Source organism: Micrasema longulum, unplaced genomic scaffold (genome assembly GCF_059751315.1).
Source record: "Micrasema longulum isolate JH-2025_06_02 unplaced genomic scaffold, ASM5975131v1 h1tg000097l, whole genome shotgun sequence".
Classification (NCBI taxonomy): domain Eukaryota; kingdom Metazoa; phylum Arthropoda; class Insecta; order Trichoptera; family Brachycentridae; genus Micrasema; species Micrasema longulum.
The window spans coordinates 2,966,782-2,989,167 of NW_028277303.1; the positions used below are offsets into that span (position 1 = coordinate 2,966,782).

Genomic DNA, 22,386 nt, shown 5'->3' on the forward strand with positions numbered 1-22,386 from the left:
TGAATTGGTTCAGCCGGATGAATCTCAACCGCCATGACAAAGGTTGCAGCTCTTTTACTTCACAAAAGTCAACAGAGATCTATTCTTTTTATTTTTTTCACATGATAACTTTATTCATTCATGTCTTCAATTGATTTCGACTCGTCATAAATGACTAATGATAAGAAAAATCGCTGCAATTGCAATATATTATTGAATTAAATGGTTTTAGTGCGATAATGATCAGGGCCTCGATTACAGTGGGAAGATAACATTTATCTTCAATTTTATCTACTAAGTAAAATTAAGTTTTCTGTATGAAAAGCAGAATATGAATACAATTTTTTATTCTAAACATGTTCAATTATAGAGGACCGACGAAGATACTTTAAAATGTTAATGCAAATATACTAATTTTTTTACACAAATATCGGTTTTCTTTATAGATAGTTGAAGATAATTCTCTTTACTTCCCATTGTAATCGAGACCCAGAAAGAGGATAATTTATATTTTTGTAGGTGCACATTTGTACATATTTATATAATTTTAAATAGTTTTTTTACTGTACGAAAACAAACATAAAGTAAATAATTTACTTTAATTATAAAATAAAATTAGTCACAAACGCTCGTCTTTTAATAAGTTGAATATGTAGATATTGTTTTTTTCAATTGAAAGATACATTAAAAATATTTTTAGTATGGCCAAAAGTTTTTAGAAAAGGTATAAGCTCTTTTACTTTACAAATGGAAGAGTTGAGGAAATGTGGATGTTCAAACATAAGCAGAATGGTGAATATTACACATTGTGTAAAGTGGCCAATTAAACCAGCTATTGACAATTGACAGGTCATAAGTCATAAACAATGATTTTCCTCTCCGTTGCAATAAGTTTAAATATTCATGCTTATATTTTTGTTCAATGTTGAATCGACGCTCTGGCTAAGAAACTTTTCAATTACGTACATACTCGTATTCAACGAACAGTATTTTCTTATTTATAAATAGTACCTTGTTTTACATTTGATTTCTTTATTTCAAAAGCACAAACATGAACGTAAATTTCCAAATTGTTTGCTATCATGTTAAGGCGAGAATATGTCAAACAGATCAAGTGGTGTATTTATAGCAAAATATTTGTACAGATCTGTCAGTTTTTTTTATATGGGCAATGCCTGTTCTAAGGAACCAATATGTTGTGTCTTACACGGATTTTGGAAAAAAGATAGCACAATTGCATAAAATTTAATATAACTCTTTTAAAATCCACATCTTGTAGTTTTTAATAGTGTTTGCGTAAGTTTCGCGAACGCGCCAGCTCAAATTAATCGACCAGTACAACGAAACAGGTTCCTACGTAATACATAAAATAGATCATTTTTATTATTATGGATAACTAATATGGCGACAAATAGTTGTGCGGTGACTTATATCTAAGCCAACACAGTTTGTATTCTCCCCTCTGTCGTGAAGTAGTGAAGTGATATGACTGAATTTAGAGATTCCAAAAATAAGTCTCGCTCCGACCTTTTACAGACTGCAGGTAGGGTTGCCAACCATCCCGGGGTTCCGGAATTCCATCTAAGTTGTTTTTATCTCCCGACTCCCGGAATGCAGTCTAAATCTCCTGGAATTGATTGCTTTGACTGGATTGATTCGGGGGGGGGGGGGTTGGACGGTTGACTTTAATAAATAAAAAAATACTTATAAATGAATGTGGAAAAGGAATAAAAAACGTTACATTTATTCATCAATCCCTATTGCAAATGCCGCAGCTTTAGTCTGTTTTACCGTGGTTAATTAACTTTTATCAAAAATACGTTCTAATTCTGCGCGCAGTATAAGAAATATATTTTATTATAAACATCAGTTACGTTAATATTAGGAATTTTTTTTTGGTGATACCGTGTATGTTGGATTTGATCCGACGTTTCGGCTACCATTGCAGGAGACATCTTCAGGGAAAACTGTGTGTTTTATAGAGAAATGTATGTGTGCCTTTGAACCAAAAATTCTACATAAACCTAGTAATTATAGTGCACGAATAATAAAAGAGGATATTGAAATACACAGACATCCAAATAATATAAACAAAGACGACGGGCTTAAATTAAATTCAATATGGTTCCCAGCACTACATATGACAAAAACGAATAGAAATGTGCCTACTGCCGGCTGCGACACAGTACAATTTACTAGTACATAAACATAATTATTCTTTCCTACAAAACTAGAAATGTGCCTACTGCTGACTGTGACACGGTACAAATTACTAGTACTTAAACACATACATTTCTCTATAAAACACACAGTTTTCCCTGAAGATGGCTCCTGCAATGGTAGCCGAAACGTCGGATCAAATCCAACATACACGATATCACCCAAAAAAGATACATAATATTGTTGTAAATTTTTTGCCAATAAATATTCGACATAACCCTTGATCATTAACAAGATACAAATGAACCAATGCGTCGCGTCGTTTCAACGCAAGGATAGGCAGAAAATATATATACCCTTACCGAAAACGATTAGGGCAGGTCTGAGGGTCATAAAAAAATCAAAAAGATTTTGTTTTAAATTGAATATTACAACCAGAATTATCTTCTTTTTTAAAAAAAAAAAATACAATTCTATAAAATAAAAGGTTTCAACTAAAGTATTTCCATATTTTTTTAATTTTTAAAGTATTACCGAAGGCAAAATTTCATAAAAATGTATGTTATTTAAAATGCTTGTATTTCTTTTCAAAATTAAAAAAAAAAAAATTTGGCCTCGGCCACTTTCATGTTCAATTTATTATCTTTAAATTATTATAAGAAATTTTAGTTTCATACTTAGTCTTTATTGAGATCCCAGATACGTAAGTTTAGTCTAAATTTGAAATGGCGTAATCTCCCGGTCTAAAAGTAATTATATTTTAGTTGCATACAATTTTAAGTATTTTTTTAAACAGAAATACCTTTAAAACATATTGCTTTTATCTAATATATGTTTTTTTATTATTACGCGATAAAAAAAATATGCGCTTTAAAATGGCAAAAATCGTATGATTTCCTGATTTTGCGTTCGTTTTACCAGACTACAGCCTTAATTTTGTCGATAATACTCGTGTCAACGTAAAAACATAAATAAGTACATAATATATTCACATATTCACGAGCGTGTCAACGGAGACTTATAAAATAATGTAATTGTGTGACACTATTCTTTTGTCAATAATTTATTTAAACATGATAGTGCCGATTTATTTTTATTAAATCATCATTGATAAAAAAACCCAGGGCTTTCTTAAATACAAACAAAAGAGGTCAGCAGAATAGAAAGTTTATCATGCGCGGTATACTGAGGTGTAAATAAATAGAGATGATACTTCATAGAACGATTGTTTGAAATTACGTTCCGAAAAATAAGCGTCGTCGCGTGATCATTGCCGTGCAAAACGCGTAAAAAGCCAGTAAAAAGTCAGCTCACAGCTGTACGTCGCGCCTTTTTACGCTGCTTCACGCTTACTGATTACAAGTAAGGTTCTGGAACTTAGGTTGAATGGAACCCAAGACGGATGCTTAGTGCTGCATTAAGTGTATAACTTTGTATATCAATGGCGCGGTATTGGTTTTCCTCATAATTAGTATTATTTGTTTAGTGTCAAGTGCGAAATGTAAACAGATGCGTAATGTAAATGTAATTAGGCTCATATTGATTTGAAATATGATTGTTCCTAATAACAATTAAAACAATCGTCTTCGTAATTTAATTCTTTACGGTCAACGCTGACACATGTTCATTGGATCTAAATTCACTATCATAATTTCCTTTCTGTACACAATGGTGCATAGGGCACTGCATTAGTGCACCGATTAAAATGTATTTTGATTATTTTGGTAACAATGAAGGTAAGATAATCAGTCTTACCCTTTAGGTACCAGTCCAGGGACTGAAATATTCTAGTGCGAAAACACCCTTTTTAAAAAAATAAATATTTAATGTCAACCATATCGGTAATCGAACCCGAGACCTCTTGCATGGTAGGCAAACGCGCTGACCACTACACCACGAGGCCGACTAGAGTAGCCAAGAATGAAAAACATATAAAAAATATACTGCCAGCCTGTCAGCAGAAAGAAGACAGGATCTCAAGAATCCAGAGGTCCCTTTGGTTTAGGTTTGAACCCGGGGCTATCACAACTTGATATTAATTTTTCAAGCACAGTTATTTCCGGCAGATGGGATATGGCCCCTTGTTTTTTGTGTAAATTGTTGTAAAACGAAGCAAACACGAACATTTTGTTCCAGTAAAGTATTAGCAACGTTTAATAAATACATGTGTAAATATCATATAATATTAGTTAAGCATATTATAATTTTTAAAATGTAATTAATTAAAAAAAATATTTTTATCTTATTTTTAATGCTGCATGTCGTCGCTAAAGTCATTTTTGTTTTTTTTACAGAACGACGAAAACTCTGCTTATTTTATTGAATTTAAAAGGAAAATTACACTTCAATTTTTAATAGGTAACAGTTCATGGAATGACGTTTTATTTTAATACATTAAAAGGCGTAATTTTCAATAAAATAAGCAGTTTTTTTCGTCGTCTTTTCAAAGGGAAAATAATTACTTACCCGGTGTTGTTAGCTTAGAAATTTACTTACATAATTGTGAACTCGATCTAGGCTTGTTTACCTTGTGAGGCATGTATTTACAAAAACCAATATAAAAAATGCAACTATTCGATTAGATTATAAGAGTATCTGCACGTTATCACAATGCTATTATTTTGTTGCAGGTGCCAAACTTCGCCGACAAGCTGTTACCGAGGGTATGAGAGGAAGTGGCCGCCACAGAGGTGCTGATGCTTCCATAGATCCTCATCGTGCTGCTATTCTCTTCAGGGATGCTCGTGGGGTGAGAATTATCCACATCTATTATTATTTTAAGTAAACAAGTACGCTTGTTATTTTTTTTATGTTTGCTTTGTCTTCAATAACTTAATTGCAATGTTATTTTGATCAGTTTTAGAAAATATTTGCTTTTTTGTAGGGGCATTTAATAACTTTATTTTTTAAACTTATATTAGTATAGAAAACACGAAATCGCTTGCCCTGCGTATGTTCGATACCCGGTGATAATGTATCTAATTATAATTACATAAACGATGAATTAAACACCTTTTAAGAGATTTATTGCTTTTTTCTTTTTTGGTAACATCTTATCGATATGAAAATCCCGTGATTCAGAATCGCGGCCCTAGAGCAATGGTCTTATTCATTAACCTAACAATGATTTATTTTCTCCGATGTTAAAATAACAGAACCCCATTTTACAATCACTACTTGTCTGCAAATAATATTATTGATAAGAATACTGTGCTAAATAAAAGAAGAAAAAAATTCAAAAACATTTTTTTAAATCGTTTTACAGTAGGAAAAACAAGTGTTATCATTCTCACTTTCATGAAGGTTTTAGCTTCAATATTTACAAATACTAAAATACGTAAATGTTAAATGTTGTTTTAAGGTTATCACTTAAACCAGCCAATGACACATAATTTAAAAACATAGTCATCTTGTTATGAAGAATGCAATGTCTACAGAGACTCCTATATTCCCTGAAAAAGGGTATATTCCATTACTTTATAAAATAATTTATCTTACACCACTTAATATAACATTGTATTTAAAGATATATCTTAAAAGTAGGAAATATAAGTGATTACCTTAAAACAGCATTTAACATTTACATATTTTAGTATTTGTAAATATAGAAGCTGAAACCTTCATGAAGGTGAAAGTTATTCTTAAAGTAAAACGAGTAAAATCATTTTTTTCGAAAACTTTTTCTTTTCCATAATTTTTTCAATTAAAGATTAAAATTTTAAGCTAAAATTAAATTTACATTAATATAATCACTCTATTAAGCGCCCTCGAGGTATTACGTAACGAAAATGGCGCTGTATAAGTAATCTAAAATAATTATAATGGTATAAATCGGGCTTGCTATTTGAACACCAAAAAATTATACATTTTCAGCTCAAAAAAATATTGCTCTCCGCTTAGTCATTACTGCGTAGTCCTAATTTTCTATATATTCAAATAGACGAGAGTCTCGACTATAATATACTCGTAAGTCATCAATCCAGACCGCCATGTGGGCCTTGTTGTGTAAATTGTAGGTCTATAATTATTCGTTATTGGTACTAACTTTGAATTAACAATAATTTGTATGTGTATATGATTTTCCAATCTCAGTTAGTCCCGATCATCTAATGATGTATTCGTTCATGTGTTCCTTTAGAATTTTTTAAAGATTTCTTTCATGTCTTTGCTGAATAATATTTTTGTTGCTAGTAAATAAGTTTTTCATCGTTTTTCCCCACCTCCCGCTATATTTCTCTGATTTGCTTTAAGAATAAAATAAGACCAACTGGTATAAATTGTGCAGAGGGTTGTTTTGTATGGGCACTATTTTTATCGGCTCTTTTATATTAACGAGGAAGTTTAGTGCTGCGGGAATTGGATATAAAAATGTTTTCTTACGCCCGGTAAAAATTGGAGCATTCAATCGTACGGCGAAGTTTCTCTAAGAAGTATAAAAAAATAAAAAATGTATTTCAATAAAAATTAACTACTGCAAATGGCGCCACAAATTCTTCAAAATCAACCAATGATAGAGTTGTAATAGATTTTCAGTTTCCGGGAAGCCATCTTTCTAATCAGGACAACTCACGGAAGCGAACAAGTTCCACTAGAAAACAGGCCTGGTCGCGCAGTGCCGGCTTACGAAGTCAGTGCTGTCACATTTCTATGAGAGATTTCCCCGAATTTTTATTTGACAACTTGATTTGAAAAATATTTTTTTTTCTGTACATTTCATACATTTATAGATAGGTCATTTAGTCATATTTTCGTATTTTACTAGGCTTTGCCAAGAGAACTAATGCCGTCACGCGCGGAGTAATTAAAATATTACAAAATTTCGTAGCGTAGCGATACGGTACAAAAAAAATCGCTTAAAATATAAAAAAAAAACACTAAACTTCCTCTAAATATAAATTAATTTCTTTTTACGCATTTTCGATCGCAGGCCTTATGGCATGGAATGCCCTCACAGCCGAAATGCGAAACTGTAAGAGTTAAGTGATGTTTAAAAAAAAAAACTTAAAACTCGTCTGTTTGTCATTTAAATTATTTGAATAAATCCGTAGCATAACGTAGTGATAAAATAAATTATTTTGCTGAAAAGGTTTACTAGATTTATGAAAATGTAAAGAAATTTTAACGTTTTATTTCATTATATGCTTACATTTACTTTTTATAATAAAATATGCCTCACGTTAGAAGCGCATTAAAAAGTAGACGTCCCTGATTAACTTACTTCTGCTTCAAGTACTGGTTGTGGAAAACAAACTAAATGCGATTGTTTAAATCAAATCCAAGGCAATTTATTTCAGCGATTACATGTGCCCATCTTATTAATCAATCGATCATTTTTATGAAAGATAAAAATGAAAACAGCGTTTTAAAATATAATATAATGTTTTCCACTTGAGACAGCGTTTACAAGCACAAGGACGTAAGCGGCTTATCAAGCGGGTGACGGCAATAATGATCCAGTTGTAGGAACGCTATGACGCCCGAAGGCATGGCGGTGGAACTCAGTTCGGGGCTCGCTCTCCTGTGGGGCTCGAAACCCTTTCGCAGTAATTCGGAATCCTCGCGGAAAAGTTCCAACACTCTGTTAGAAGACCCACGGCGAAAGCTGTCATCTCCCGCTACCCCTTCATTCAAGAAAGCGTCACCGCCGCGAAAGTTTTCCTCCCCCGCCTACTTCGTCCATCCCCCTAACCTCGACGGAGTTCAAATCGCGACCGACCCCGTCGCGCCTACTCGAGGACGCGTGAGTTCGAGACAAAGTGATAGTGCGAGTAGATTGGCAGTTCCGGGGCGGAAGTTCTCGTCTCCAGCCGGCCGGAAGTTCGCGCCGCTGAAGCGTCGCACGGGAGCCGCAGCCCCCGACTTCGTGGCTCCCGTGGCGCGGCCTTTCCAGGAAGGTTGGATGTCGAGGTTCGCTATAGATCTCAGAAAGGGAATTGTCAGAAAAATATCTTGGGTATGGATCAGTCACTGCATTACGTCTGTTTATACAGAACGGTCTTACCAGCATTTTCTACAGTGTGTAAATTTTTATTTAATTTTTCATTTGTAACTTAAAATGGGATTTGAAAAAACAGTTGATATACCTATTTGTAAAAATTGCATACGAATTTTCGTTAGCGTTTTTCTTTGGTATCGTAAATAAACACTCTATTTGGGAGACATTTGAGTTTATGTCCTAACTAGAAAACGTTTTTTCAAATAGTTAAATAACTTATTTATTTAACTTTAATGACATTATGTTTAAAGAAAACCCGAAGGAAATACCTTAAAATTTAAAGTATGCAAACTTATATCGAATAAAAGTTAGGATAGTCTTTTTTATTAGTCGACTGTCGCCAGAAATATAAAAATCACTAGAACGATCAGAAAAGAGACTTTTGTTATTTCTTTATTTATCATCCCCGAAGGCAGAAACCACCATAATATAACAATAATTTCCCTGGAGTTTATATAGTAATATTCTTTTTGTCCCTTTTTTAAAATGTCTATTGCAGTTTTTCTTTGAGAAAACGTGAACACATTTCAAATAGATTGTAAAACTCTCCCCTTTTCGTATTCGAATGAGCGTTTTATTTACCATCCCCGTAACCTATTTTTAAATGTATTTTTTTCTTAATAATTCAATAACCGCTATTGTGTTACTGTAAAAAAAAATGTATTGCCGAATTTAAATCGATAATCCAACTGAGATGGCGAACCCTTTTTGAAAAGGTAATATGTAAGCCAAGGCATTTGCAGAGTTAATGATCTTTCCTTAGCTGCTGGAGATGAGGCATGTAAATGCGATAATTTGAAATCGAAAATTAACTTTTCAAATTGAAATAGAAAAATAAGAAAATGTATTTATTGTATGTAGTATATAGGTACTAGGTACGCATTTATTTCAAAATATCCGTTTATTTGTAAAGTTAAAGATTTGTATATTTACCTAATTGTAAGAGTGCGCTTAGAAATCATCGGCAATCTTATCTTATCTAATCATTGAGTTTATAAAGCATTTATAATTAATATAATGAGTTATACAATAATGATAATATCACAAAATACATTGAAGGTATTGATTGTACGATTATGTATTGTACTAATTCGCTGTAATATTTTATAATTCCCGGACTGTTGCCTGAAGTGTATTACTGATCATTAAGACTTGCTCTATATCACAAATGATCACCGATTGGAGTAATAATGCAGTACACTGTAAAGTATGCGACGTGTTTCGTCAGGGACGTATCCCCCGTACTCAACGGGGGTTTCGTCAGAAACGTAACGTTGAAACGTTGGATACGTTCCTGGCGAAATCGTACTCAACAAATTTCGTACTCAACAAATTTCGTACTCAACAAATTTCGTACTCAACAAATTTCGTACTCAACAAATTTCTTACTAAACGGGGGTCACCTATATGCCAACAAAAAACATTTTCAATAATAAAAACGCAACAATGTTGCCCCCTAGGAAGGAAATCCAGGCTGTTTACAAACATCAAAACATTGTTGACTAAACTACTTTAATTATGTTCATGTTATTATCATATCTTTTATACTTACAAGCATCTTATCATACAGTGTTTATACACTAAGCTATTCTGTGTTCTTGTTTTTTTCTTAAGGGGTAGCCTTATCCTGTTCCTATTTACAGTTCTGTATAGTTATATACTACATATCTATAATTTATTTAAGAGACACCGCTGATAGTGACACAACCAGGAACGACCCATGCCTGCAAACCTGCCCCGACTCGCTAGAAAATCCGTGTTGTGTCGGACCACTTTCAATGCATTCATAAATATGTATATTATAATTTATACATAAATAATAATTTTATAAATATCATACTACATAATATATTATATTACTTATTACATCTATACTGGTCAATCACCAGTGATTCCACATTCTATCGCAGTGATTCATTCCTATTCGAAGAAATCAATTAGTCAAACCTGATTCGAATTTTGAAAAGGATTCAGACTCCTTCGTCACCTCATCCAGTAAATTGAAGATGCTTGGACCTACCACAAAGAAATGCCTCTTAGCCAAAGTTGTTTTACTTTTGCAACATAATAATTTACGCTAGAGAAATATCTGATGATTATTTTTTGTTGTGTGCTTTGCTTACTACTGGCCCAAAAGTAAATCAGACATGACTTAAAATAAAATTATAAATTTTATTTTTGAAGCAATAATTCAAAAGTTTTCATACCAATGTACACACTTCGAAATTCATTTCAACTGATTGATATACTTAAGGATATGGAAATTCCAAATAATACGAAACTAATCTCATTCGACGTAGTTAACCTCTACCAATACTCCAATTGCAGATACAAAAGAAATAATCTCCGAATTACGCAACAGTTTAGATTTGGATAAAAAATCATTTCTAATTTATGTATATTTTGTAATATTTGTTTGGACCAAAACTTTTTTCAGTATGATAATGTAATTTATAGCCAAACACAGGGTTTGCGTATGGGACAGCCTAGTAGCCCATTGTTTGCTGACACATTTATGAATGAACTGGAGAATGAAATATTTTTAAAAGCATTCACCACTTCTTAAACTTATCATATTATGGCGGCGGTATGTGGACGATGTTTTTTATCTCTGTACAGGGACGGTCCGAGAAATTCAGACATTCCTTAGCTTCCTAAATTCATTACGTAAAGAAATAAAATTTACTTTAGAACATTTAGAAATAGAAAAAGATTTTAAAAAAAACTTTCTTGACTTGCCTTTAATAAAAAAATTGCAAAATTGATTTTCGATATGTACGGTAAACAAACAACAGACACAATTATTCATGATTCTTCAAATTATTCGATTACCCATAAACATTTCGCATTCCATTCAATGATAAATAGGTTAATGAACGTTCCACTAGATAATACTAATTTAAAAAAAGAACTTAATACAATAAAACAGATGGCTAATAATAATGATACAATTGGAATTTAATTGATAAAATATTAAATCAAAAACTAAAACACGAACCTATAAATGAATCTTTACATTGTACTAATACAATATATAATACCCGCAATAAATAAAGCTAACCCACCTACACAATGGAGGCGGATTCTTTTTATAAATGTCAATTTTCTAAACAATTATCTGATTCCCTACCATCAAACATTAAACCTGCATTCTACACAACTAATAATATAGAAACATTATTAATAAATCACATAGACCAAGTCCCTAAATATAATTAATCTGGCATATACCAATCAAACTGTAATGATTTTGACTCAATCTGTATTGGAAAAGAAACTTTAATTTTAGAGTAATAGAAAAGTTAAGGTGCCTAAATATTTTTTTTCTGAATTCGCAAACCATCTGATAGAAAATAATCCTAATTTCAATAAAGACTGGATTAAAAGTTCTTCATGTTGAAAATAATATATTAAAATTAGACAACTTGGATATCTCAAAAATTAATAAAGTGATTCATAAGAAAAAAATAATAAATATCCAAATAAACAATATTTCCTTTATTCCACTCCTGTCTGGTTTTGAGCATATCCATCTCACATTACCATCCTTACAAGACAAAATACTTGATTTATTAGTTTCATACACAGCATAATACTAATAAAATATATTACCTTGATAAAGAAGCTTGTATAGTTTTGAAAACGGCCGGTAGAAAAAATAAAAAATAAGTGGTTAAAACAAAGTTGGTTGTATTTATCTTATTAAAATAAAATTGCCTAATATAAGGACTTTGACCTGTTTGAATAACGAGTCCGACGGAAAGATCGGAGAGTACTTCTGTATTATGTTTTATATTGTTTTTTGGGTGACCATCATCATATTAAATTAATTTCATTTACAAAATATTTATTTTATTTTTTTATTTTTTTATTTATTAAGGGAAAACAACAGTTGTTATATAAGAATACAAAATATAAAAAATAGTACATACATCCAGAAGTTTTTCACAAATATAATGAGAGAACATGTTACACAGTAAAGAGAAAAATAATATATTATATAAGACATGAGAAAAAAAAGAGCTCGTAAGAAGGTTAAGGGATGAGGGAATAGAGTGGAGGAGTGGAGGAGAGGGATTTTCATAATATAGTTGACCATTTCAAAATTTTGATATTTTAATAAAATAAACATAATTAAAGGAACATAAACTTATTACACACTGACAAATGTTTCATTTTACAGTGTTCTAAAAAGTTTTTTTTGAAGTCACAAAATTTGGTATTAAAAATATCTAAACGAGGACAAAGTAAATTAAATTTGGAGCAGCCACGATAAATAAACGAGTTTTGAACATATTTTTTTTGGGCAATGAATTATAAAAAAATGAACTTGTCGTGTTGACTTTACGGGACAATTGATTGAAATACGCTCCAAGAGATATGGACTATCGATAAAATTGTTTAAAATATATAAAAATATATTATATTTCACTATAACCAATTTGTACTTGTCGGGGGCGTACGGCGCACTCAACAGCGCACTGTGGAACCAAATTCAGAATTCACTATAAAAAGTTAAAAACTTAAAGTTAATATATAGTAAGGTATTCGAAAAAATTGTTTATAAAAGCATTTATCCCATTATTGTTAAAGGAATTCCTCCACATCAGCACGGTTTTCTCAAAGGCAAATCAACCGCGTCTAACTTAATTGAGTTTACGAACTTTGTACTTCGTTGTATGGATAAATGTGAACAGGTGGATGTGGTCTACACTGATTTTGAAAAGGCATTCGATCGTGTGGATCATATCATCCTTCTGAGAAAAATTCTTAACCTTGGAATACGAGGTGACGTATATCGATGGATATCATCCTACGTAAGCAACAGGAGCCAAGCTGTCGTACTCGGAGGTTTTCGATCCAATTTTATAGATATTACATCGGGAGTTCCTCAGGGTTCACACTTGGGTCCTTTGCTCTATAATGCTTACCTTTATGATATATATGCAGTCATCCATAATTCAAATTTCTTGATGTATGCTGACGATAAAAAAATATATTTGAATATTAAAGATACTAGTGACTGCTATAATCTCCAAGACGATCTTCACCGATTAACAGATTACTATGAAAAAAATTTCATAAATGTAAATGTCTCAAAATGTTTACTCATTTCTTTTTCACGTAGCTCCAATCCTATTTCACATCAATATTTTTTAAGTAATCAAGCTATACAACGAGTTGAAAGTGTTCGTGATCTTGGAGTGATTCTAGATAAGAAACTTACGTATGAAAACCACATCGAAAATATAGTGAACCGGGCACACAGAATCTTAGGTTTTGTTATCCGCACTTGCCAAGTTTTTAATGATATTGGTAGTATCAAATTAATTTATTTCGCTTACGTTCGTAGTCTCCTTGAATATGCCTCCTCTGTGTGGTCTCCCCAGTATTCCATACACAAGATAAGGCTTGAAAATATTCAGAAAACATTTTTGAGACATCTCAATTGGAGATCCAGATTTACGGACCTTAACTATAAAACTTCTTGTCATAAACATAATATACTTAGTCTTGAGGATCGTCGTTTGTTATTAGATATGGGTATTTTACATGACATTCTTAATGGACGTCTTGATAGTCCTGTTCTGGTTTCTGAGTTGGCCCTTAACGTACCTGGCTACCGCACCCGTCACACGAATCTATCTCTTTTCCATGTACCCACAGTTCGCACCAACTATGCTCAGAACTCTCCTCTGATTCGCTTGACGCGTAATTATAATTTATTTTTCAATAACATAGACATATTTAATTACAGTAAACTCACTTTTAAAACCAAAATTAAAAAACTATTATTTGGAAAAAATTATGTTTCGTTATAAAAAAAAATATATTTATATTTTTACATTATAATTTTAAATTGTTTCTATTCACTCATATCAAATACACACTTACCCTGTCCTTAAACCTACCCTCACACCCATATACAATCACACACATATTCACATACCTACCAAAACCACACTCCACTTTTTTACACACGCATCCTCACACACAAAAAAAAACTCGCACACTTGCACTTCTATAAATTATATTTAACTGAACTGGATTTTTATAATTGTATTTATGTGAAAAACTGATTTGGCTTTATTTTATGTTTTTTTTATTATGTTGTGTATATTTCTTTGTATTGCTGTTGTTTTTCTTAATAAACAAAAAAAAAAAAAAAAATATATATATATTTTAATATTTTGAATTTTAATCGTTTTGTGAATTTGGGCCCACTGTGCGGCATTTAACTGTATGAAAATGCAATCATGTCATTTCTGATGCAAAATTAATAATCTGTGGAAGTAAAAGATTTACCTCGAAACCGGTCGGCTTTTAACTAGGACTAAAAATATGTATCTTGTACGTAAGCGTTCGGGCATTTTTAGTTTCACGCACATAATTTATTTCACTTGAATTTTTATGTGTCTAGTTCCTCGTAATTTCTCGAAGAATGTTTTGTGAAAAAATATTTTATTAATACGTACTACAAATCTTCGCTGCGGGTTCTTATGGGCGCTGTCGCACGTAGACGGTTTTGTGATGGTGGGAATAATCGAATTAAAATATTCGATTATTAAAAAGATCGAGACATTTCGAAATGCTTACAACTAATCGAGTTCACTCGTACTAATCGGAAAAATAATCGAGATATCTCGAGTGAATTCATTCGAAATGGTTTTCCGAGACATTCGAGATATGAATTCGGACTTGAGATTTCGAGACAATTGAAATATGATTTCGGACTTGAGATTTCGATTTTGACATTTCGAGACAATCGAAATATGATTTCGATCTTGACATTTCGAGACAATCGAAATATGATTTCGGACTTGAGATTTCGAGACAATCGAAATATGATTTCGATCTTGACATTTCGAGACAATCGAAATATGATTTCGGACTTGAGATTTCGAGACAATCGAAATATGATTTCGGACTTGACATTTCGAGACAATCGAAATGTGATTTCGGACTTGAGATTTCGAGACAATCGAAATATGATTTCGGACTTGCGTATCTTGATCATTTTTTTGTTACATGAAGTTCAGATGATCAGACTATGAAATATTTTAGTGTGAAAACACCCTTATAAATAAATATTTCAAATCAACCATGTTGGGAATCGAACCCGAGACCTCTTGCATGGTAGGCAAAGCGCTGACCATTACACCACGAGGCCGACATACAACTTTCACAACGTTGGCGAACTTTCTTTCATACATTTTCAAGAAATTTACAATTTATTGTTCTAATTTTTACCGTGCGTAATAAAACATGTTTTATATCAAATTTCCCGTAGGGATGAACTTCCTCATTATTATTGTGAAGTACTTTGTTATAACACATGTATTTTTTACCCCCCCACCCAACAGTCAGCAATTTTTTTTTTTTTTGGCCGTTTTCTTTAATTTCACGGTAAAAAAACCGATTTATTCGATGTTTGAATTCGATTATTTGCATGTCTCAAATGCTTGTATTTCGATTATCTAAATATTTCGATTATTCCCATCATTACTGTGTTGCTGTCATCGTATCTCCGTTAGCATGTTTAATAAATAATATCCTCGCACTCTCTCCGTCCTTACCGTAATCAGCTTTCACGTTGGCTAACTGCTGTGAAATTATTTTATATAAATCGCATCAGTGCATGTTGATACATATCGTCTGTTTTAGCTCAACGCCGTGTATTAGCCAATAAAAAAATAAAATGCGTTTTTGGCGTTTTTAATTGAATGCAAGCCGCTTTGATTGGTGTTTTGATTTCAATGTCGATATTGACCAATAGACATCTTGCATTCGATTAAATTCAATACATCGAATAAATCATCCCCACCAAAGTACACTTACAAGTTCTTTAGAATACCTTGTACCCAACAGAACAAGACTCCATACTACATTTAATTTGCCAGTACCTGGGACTAACTCAAGGAAAAACGACTTTTTCTTTAGAGCATGTCATTATTATAATACTGTTCTCTCCGGTCACGCAGACATTTTTCATCTCTCCTATATGAAATATAGAAAATTCCTTATAGACAGTACACCCGTTTAGTTTTACGATGTCAGTAATTATGTATGTATTCGTATGTTCATTATTATATTTTTGTACCTTTTACATTATTTTCATATAACTTTTTTCTTTTCTTATTCTTTAAATTTATCTCGTTTCTATTAACTTTATTTTTATAACTGTATTTAAGTATATGTTTTTAAATTTTTTTGTAACTTCTAAGTGCCTAACAATTGTTAGTTGCTTTTATTTTGATACCAATAACGTACTTAATTAATATCTTACACCATCGTGGAAAATTTTTATTGACTGTTTTCACAATTTTCGTTCATATGTATTCTTATTTTCTGTATACAATATATTATGTAAAAACTGTTGTTTTTTTCCCAAATAAAAATAAATGCATAAAGAAGCAAGCAATACCGCGTATATCCCGAACTCTATTTGATTGGATTTAAGTTGATTATTGGCAATTCTCGATGGAATCCCATTGTAATGACGCAATAAGTTATATTTAAATATATAAGTTACTAATTAAAAATACTAGGTTCACTTCCGCTTATTTGATCAATTAGCGCGTTCATAGAATAAAATCTTCTCTTACAGTACACCGCCAATGCATGTTTTTAATAATTTGTCCCACTCTGCTTCATTGAAATAATATGTATTGTATGTCTTTCGATTTATTTTTTAATGTATTTTCACTCTAGATAATATTTAGTTTTATGTAAATTATCCTTACACTGTATAATATTTACCAGTCTAAAGATGCCCATTAGAGAGTGAAAGCGCTAATTGGTCGAAAAAAGAAGTGGAAGTGTACCAAATTTTTGAAACTTATGTTTAAATATATGTTATTACACCATTGCTGCCAGTTTAACTGCTACAGTTAACTTTGTACGGACCATACAATACTGCCGCCATAAGAAAGAAGGACGTTTCTACATAAAACAAAAAACGGAGAAAATAAATATTTTGTAACTCGGAGATTGAAGAATTCGCTGTGTGAAAAATACTACAGAAAATAGGTATGTAAGTATGCGACAGTATGTATTATGGTTTGCCCTAACGGAATATATATATTAATTTTATGTTATATATTAAAACAATAACATTTTCATTTTCTTTTTAGTAAAAAAAATACAAGAAAATATGTTATACTTTAATGAAAAGACGTTTCTAGCTAGAAACGCCCTTTTTATTTTCTAATTAAGTAAACGACTTTCTTTTTTAGTGTTAATATGCCAATCGATTCTACTCAACTAAATAAAAATGACGTAACTGGCCATTTACTCTTTTTCTAACTAATAACGCCGACCTTATAATCAATTAACTTCGAAATTACCAGCAGATCTTAAATTTAATTGAAAAAGAGTAGGTACATTCATTACGATGTTTTTAAAAACGGAATAGAAGAAAAAATAAGTATTTTAATCAGTTTTTAATAATTATCTGAGCTAGAACAGCCTTTTATATTTAGTAATCTTCAAGACTTTTTGCAGTTTAGTCTCATTTATTAGTGAAAATAATAGGGTTGTGGTTATTTTAGGAAGATAGATGTATTTTTAGTAGATGCGTATTTTTTTCCTGATTTCGAATATGTATTTAACTCTTTCCGAAAAAATGTTAGATGCGTCTTTCTTATGACGGCGGAGTAATCAAATATTTCATTTTTTTTCACGAAATTAACGCATCAACGATCATTTCGCTTTTCACATTGAAAATAAAATAGTTAAAAAAAACATTTACCAACTATGCAAATTTTCAATAATTAATTATGGTTCAATAATAAAGTACAAGCAATAGTTACTTAATACTTCTAAAGCAAAAATATTAAAGGTCAAGGGATCCTTAATAACTCACTGTCCACAGAATGTAAATGATAAAAATTTAATTTACTGAAATCATCATCATCGTCATTTCCTTTTCGCACCTAATGGTGCATAGAGCACTGCATTGGTACACCAATCGCAGCGTATCTTGATCATTTTTGTTACATGAAGGTAAGATGATCAGTCGCACGCTTCAGGTACCAGTCCAGGGACTATGAAATACCCTAGTGTAAAAACACCCTTTTATTTATTTTACATTTTTTTTGTTTTCAATTGTCACATTTTTATTACATAATTATCACTTAATTAAAAAACAAAAAAAGCACAAAAATTAATCTTTCATATCAACCATATCGGAAATCGAACCCGAGACCTCTTGCATGGTAAGCAAACGCGCTGACCATCACACCATGAGGCCGATCACCGAATTACTGAAATTTATTTTATTTTAATTTATTTTATTTAATGCACAAAATAAACAAATTTATGTAGACACAAGTGTATGTTTTTTATGTCCCGACTTGTTTGAAAATTCCGTGCTAAGTCGGTACTCTTCGATATATAAATCAAAAATATTTATTTACACATTTAAACAATATACTGGTAATTAAAACAATATGCAAAATAATCAAAACAATATACAAAATAATAATTGAAAAATATACAAAATAATAATAGAAAAATATAAATAATAAAAATTTATACATGTCGAAAAATGGAATGTAGAATAGAAATCACAAAGTTACATTTTTAATATTTCGACTTGTATCTTGGTACGTATTCTGTTGGGAAGTTAAAATTTATCTTCAATTTTATCAACAAAGTAAAATTAAGTTTTCAGTGATTACATTTTTTTTCTAAACATATTCAATTGCCGGTTACCAACGAAGACACTGAATTTTTTATATAAATATTCACACTTTCGTACATCAATATCGATATTAGTTTATACCGTCTCTTCTGAGATTATGGCCGCGATTATGAAGAAAACGTTCATAATCGCGGTCCTGGTTTGCCTTTTATAAATAGACAATGGTCGGTAATGAATGATAAATAAATTAACAAAATAGTAATAAAAGCGTGCGTAAATATACATACCGTACCTACATTCACGGAGACTGGATCGCTGTGCACGTGCAAACCACGAGCCTACTGGGTGATATCGCACGATTGGTCCATTTCACACCACGGCAAAAATCTACACGGCATGATAAAATACAATACGGTGGATCGATATTTATTGTTTTACAATTATTTACTTTTTTTAATGCCCGGCAAACGCAATAACCAGTACACCATGAGACCGGCTGATCTCCAATCGATTTCATTTTGCAGCGTTTTGACCTGAGACTACTCACTAAATTTAAATAATGATGTTAATAAATTTATCATCAAAATCTCTTTTGTTAAGTTTCACTATATTATTTGAATCGGGTTGTGGTCCCGTGGCTAGTGTTGTGGACTCACAGATCAGAGGTACGAGGTTCGAACCGTAGCTTTGCAGAAAGCAGCCATTCCACAATTTTGAAAACATTGTATATTAGTGTTATCGAGTTCAGGAAGGTCAATTATATGTTCTCCTCTAAACAGCCAGTCCGCTTTCATACAAAAAAAGTTGTAATAATCACCTTCTAAAAATTTCATGGTGTCAAAACGTCATGAAAATGAATGTCACCTCGTACATTCAGATGAGATTTCATTCAATATGAGATTTGGCTGTTTTCCGTTTAATGCGTATTTTAGGTTGTGTGGTCAGCCAGACTTAAAAAAATCACCAAAATTCCTTTAAAACGTAAACAAATTATTTTTAATGTTATAATAACAAATTAATTATGTGATTCTTTGCAATAAATTAAGTACCCAAATATAAATAGTGAATCTTTAAAATCAATTAAGTACCCAAATATAAAAAGTGATTATTTACAATTAAGTACCGTCCTATAAATATAAAATAATATTATGATAAATTTAAAATGACGTAGCCAGACATTAAAAATCATTAAATCTAGTTATACACATAATTAAATTCTTTTTTGTATTAAAAAAAGGAATGCATGCATTATTTATCGTTTGCCAAAGTAAAAAACATTCCAACTGTTGCGAAGATTTGATTATTTACTCTTTTTAAAAAAATGCTATTATCTCAGTTTCACTTTTCTATGGCTGGCTGCTTTCTGCTTTATGCATAACTACGTTCATTTGATTAATGTACTTTTAGATAAACAATTTATTATAACGGACTTAGACATTTTTAAATTACATAATTCAGGGTATAAACGTGAATAGGTAATTTAATTTTTACTTGAAACCTTTCTTATCTTATTTTCGCTCTCTGATTTGCCTTTTTATTAAATAACTTTAAGGTAAACGTCTGTCTTTGATAAGTCTATTCAGGTCTTTTATAAATGCTAAGTTACATTAAGATTATTGAGAATAAAGGCGCCGCCCGTATAAAGGCTAATGGAAAACGTAAACGATATTACGAATACATGACATGTGATTTCTATTAAATGTACCGTAAACATTGGGACATAATCAAAATATTCTCGATTAGTTTATACATTTAGGTATAAAAATTGAAAAGTATTTTCAGGCCTTGCTGCATAGGTAAAATAATTCAGCCAGATGAATCTCGTCCCCACCAATAAAGGTTTCAGCTCTTTTACTTCACAAAAGTCATATAGAATAGTCGAGGAAATGTAGATTTTCAATCAAGTGGCCGCGTAAACCAGCTAATTACAGGTTATAAGCCCTGGAAATTCCTACACTTCCTTTTTTCCTTCTCAGAAATGTTTTTACTCTTTGTTGCATCAATAATATTGTTAACAAATTACAACAGGGATGGAGAAAACCTTAAATAAAGGGATAAGAAAGTCTAGGCATTTACAGGGCTTACGACCTGCCGTTGGCTGGTTTAAGTAGCCACTTTACACACTGTGTAACATTCACTATTTTGCCTATGTTGTTGATTTAAGTGAAGTTAAAGAGCTGAAACCTTTATTGCTGTGAAGAGATTCATCTGACTGAATTATTTCACATACTAGGCAACGCCTGAAAACAAGTTTTCAATTTTTAAACGTCTTCTTAGATCAGTTGGTTTCATTACAATATTTGAGTTTGTCCAAATGTTCGTAGACCAAATGTTAATGACTCCCGAGGGTGTGAAATCCAGTCTTTTGTCTACGAACTTTTGGACAAACTCAAATATTGTAATAATATTGTTGATTAAAGCTGCTGGTCTAATGAGAAACATAAAAATGTGTTTTCTGGTTTAGCCTAGAGGTAGAGATATTACTAGAAATACTTCGGATGAATCGTACCTGCATCAGTAAACGTTTCAGATCTTTTATTTCATAAAAATCGGCATATTTATGAAATATGGATGTTTTTTTTATTAAAAAAAATAAAAAAATCTGAAGATACCTTGTACTCGTATTACAATAATGACTCATCTATGTACATCGTCTTAATGTAAAACAACATTTCTTTTTAAATTCATTCAAACTCTTTTCATTCTTTTTACATTCAGGCATCTCTTCATACATTTTTAAACGTTTATGTACGTGCATTTTTATTATTCTTATTTTTCTGTTTAAACATAGGCAGAGCAAAATGGTTAATCTTATCTTATTCATAATTAATGTTTTGTTTGAATGTTGATATTTTTATTTATGTTTATGGCATAATTATTTTTTTGTATTCTTTAATAATATGCACGCAACACAGGGCCTTGGCCTCATAGAGTTAGGGATACGTCTTTTTTGTAATTTGTATATTTATATGAATAAATAAATTTTTAAACATTACGAGTGGAAGTTTTCTATATTCTAAGGACAATTTTCCTTCGTCTAAAAATGTATCATTTTTTATTTGGCAAATATTTATAAATTATTGCTGTTTTTAACAGTTTTTTAAAGATCCATCAAAATGTTTTAGGAAGTTTTTTACGGGTCGTCTCAAAATGCATAATTTTAGCAAATTATTTCCTTGTTAATTTTGCCATTACAAAACTATTTAATAAAACTGTTAGTTATGTAAAAGTATTTAGGAATGTGTATTTATGTGATTTAATTTGCAACTGCTTATGAAGCGGAGATTGCCCGAACCCGTGTTTGATTTACCGATTTTTTTCATTCCTATAAACTCGAATTTCCCATTCGGTAATAAATTATAATGTTCGTATGATGTTTTGTCGATAACATATTTGGTATTATAATATAAAAAAAGAAGACACCTGTAAAAATGCATAATTGTTTCAATATTGGATAGGAAATTAACGTTTACAACGTCGGCAAATCTCTTAAGCTTCCTAATGTATACTACAAACATTGTTGTGTGCTTACATACATTTCTTACCCTCGTCACTTCATGACTAATGTGAAGTCAAGATCATGCAGAACAATATATCGTTAACTTGA

The 22,386-nt window shown here is 31.4% G+C and overlaps 1 protein-coding gene across 9 annotated transcripts in view; it reads left to right on the top strand.

The window, feature by feature from the left end:
• The window catches only part of SNF4Agamma (SNF4/AMP-activated protein kinase gamma subunit), a 246,485-nt gene that overhangs the window by 180,059 nt on the left and 44,040 nt on the right, over window positions 1-22,386 (top strand). For all 9 annotated transcript variants that reach the window (XM_088236761.1, XM_088236751.1, XM_088236744.1 and 6 more), the window contains one exon: window positions 4,770-4,888. In XM_088236761.1, the coding sequence (XP_088092887.1) occupies window positions 4,770-4,888 (119 nt within the window). The remainder of the gene's footprint in view (window positions 1-4,769; window positions 4,889-22,386) is intronic.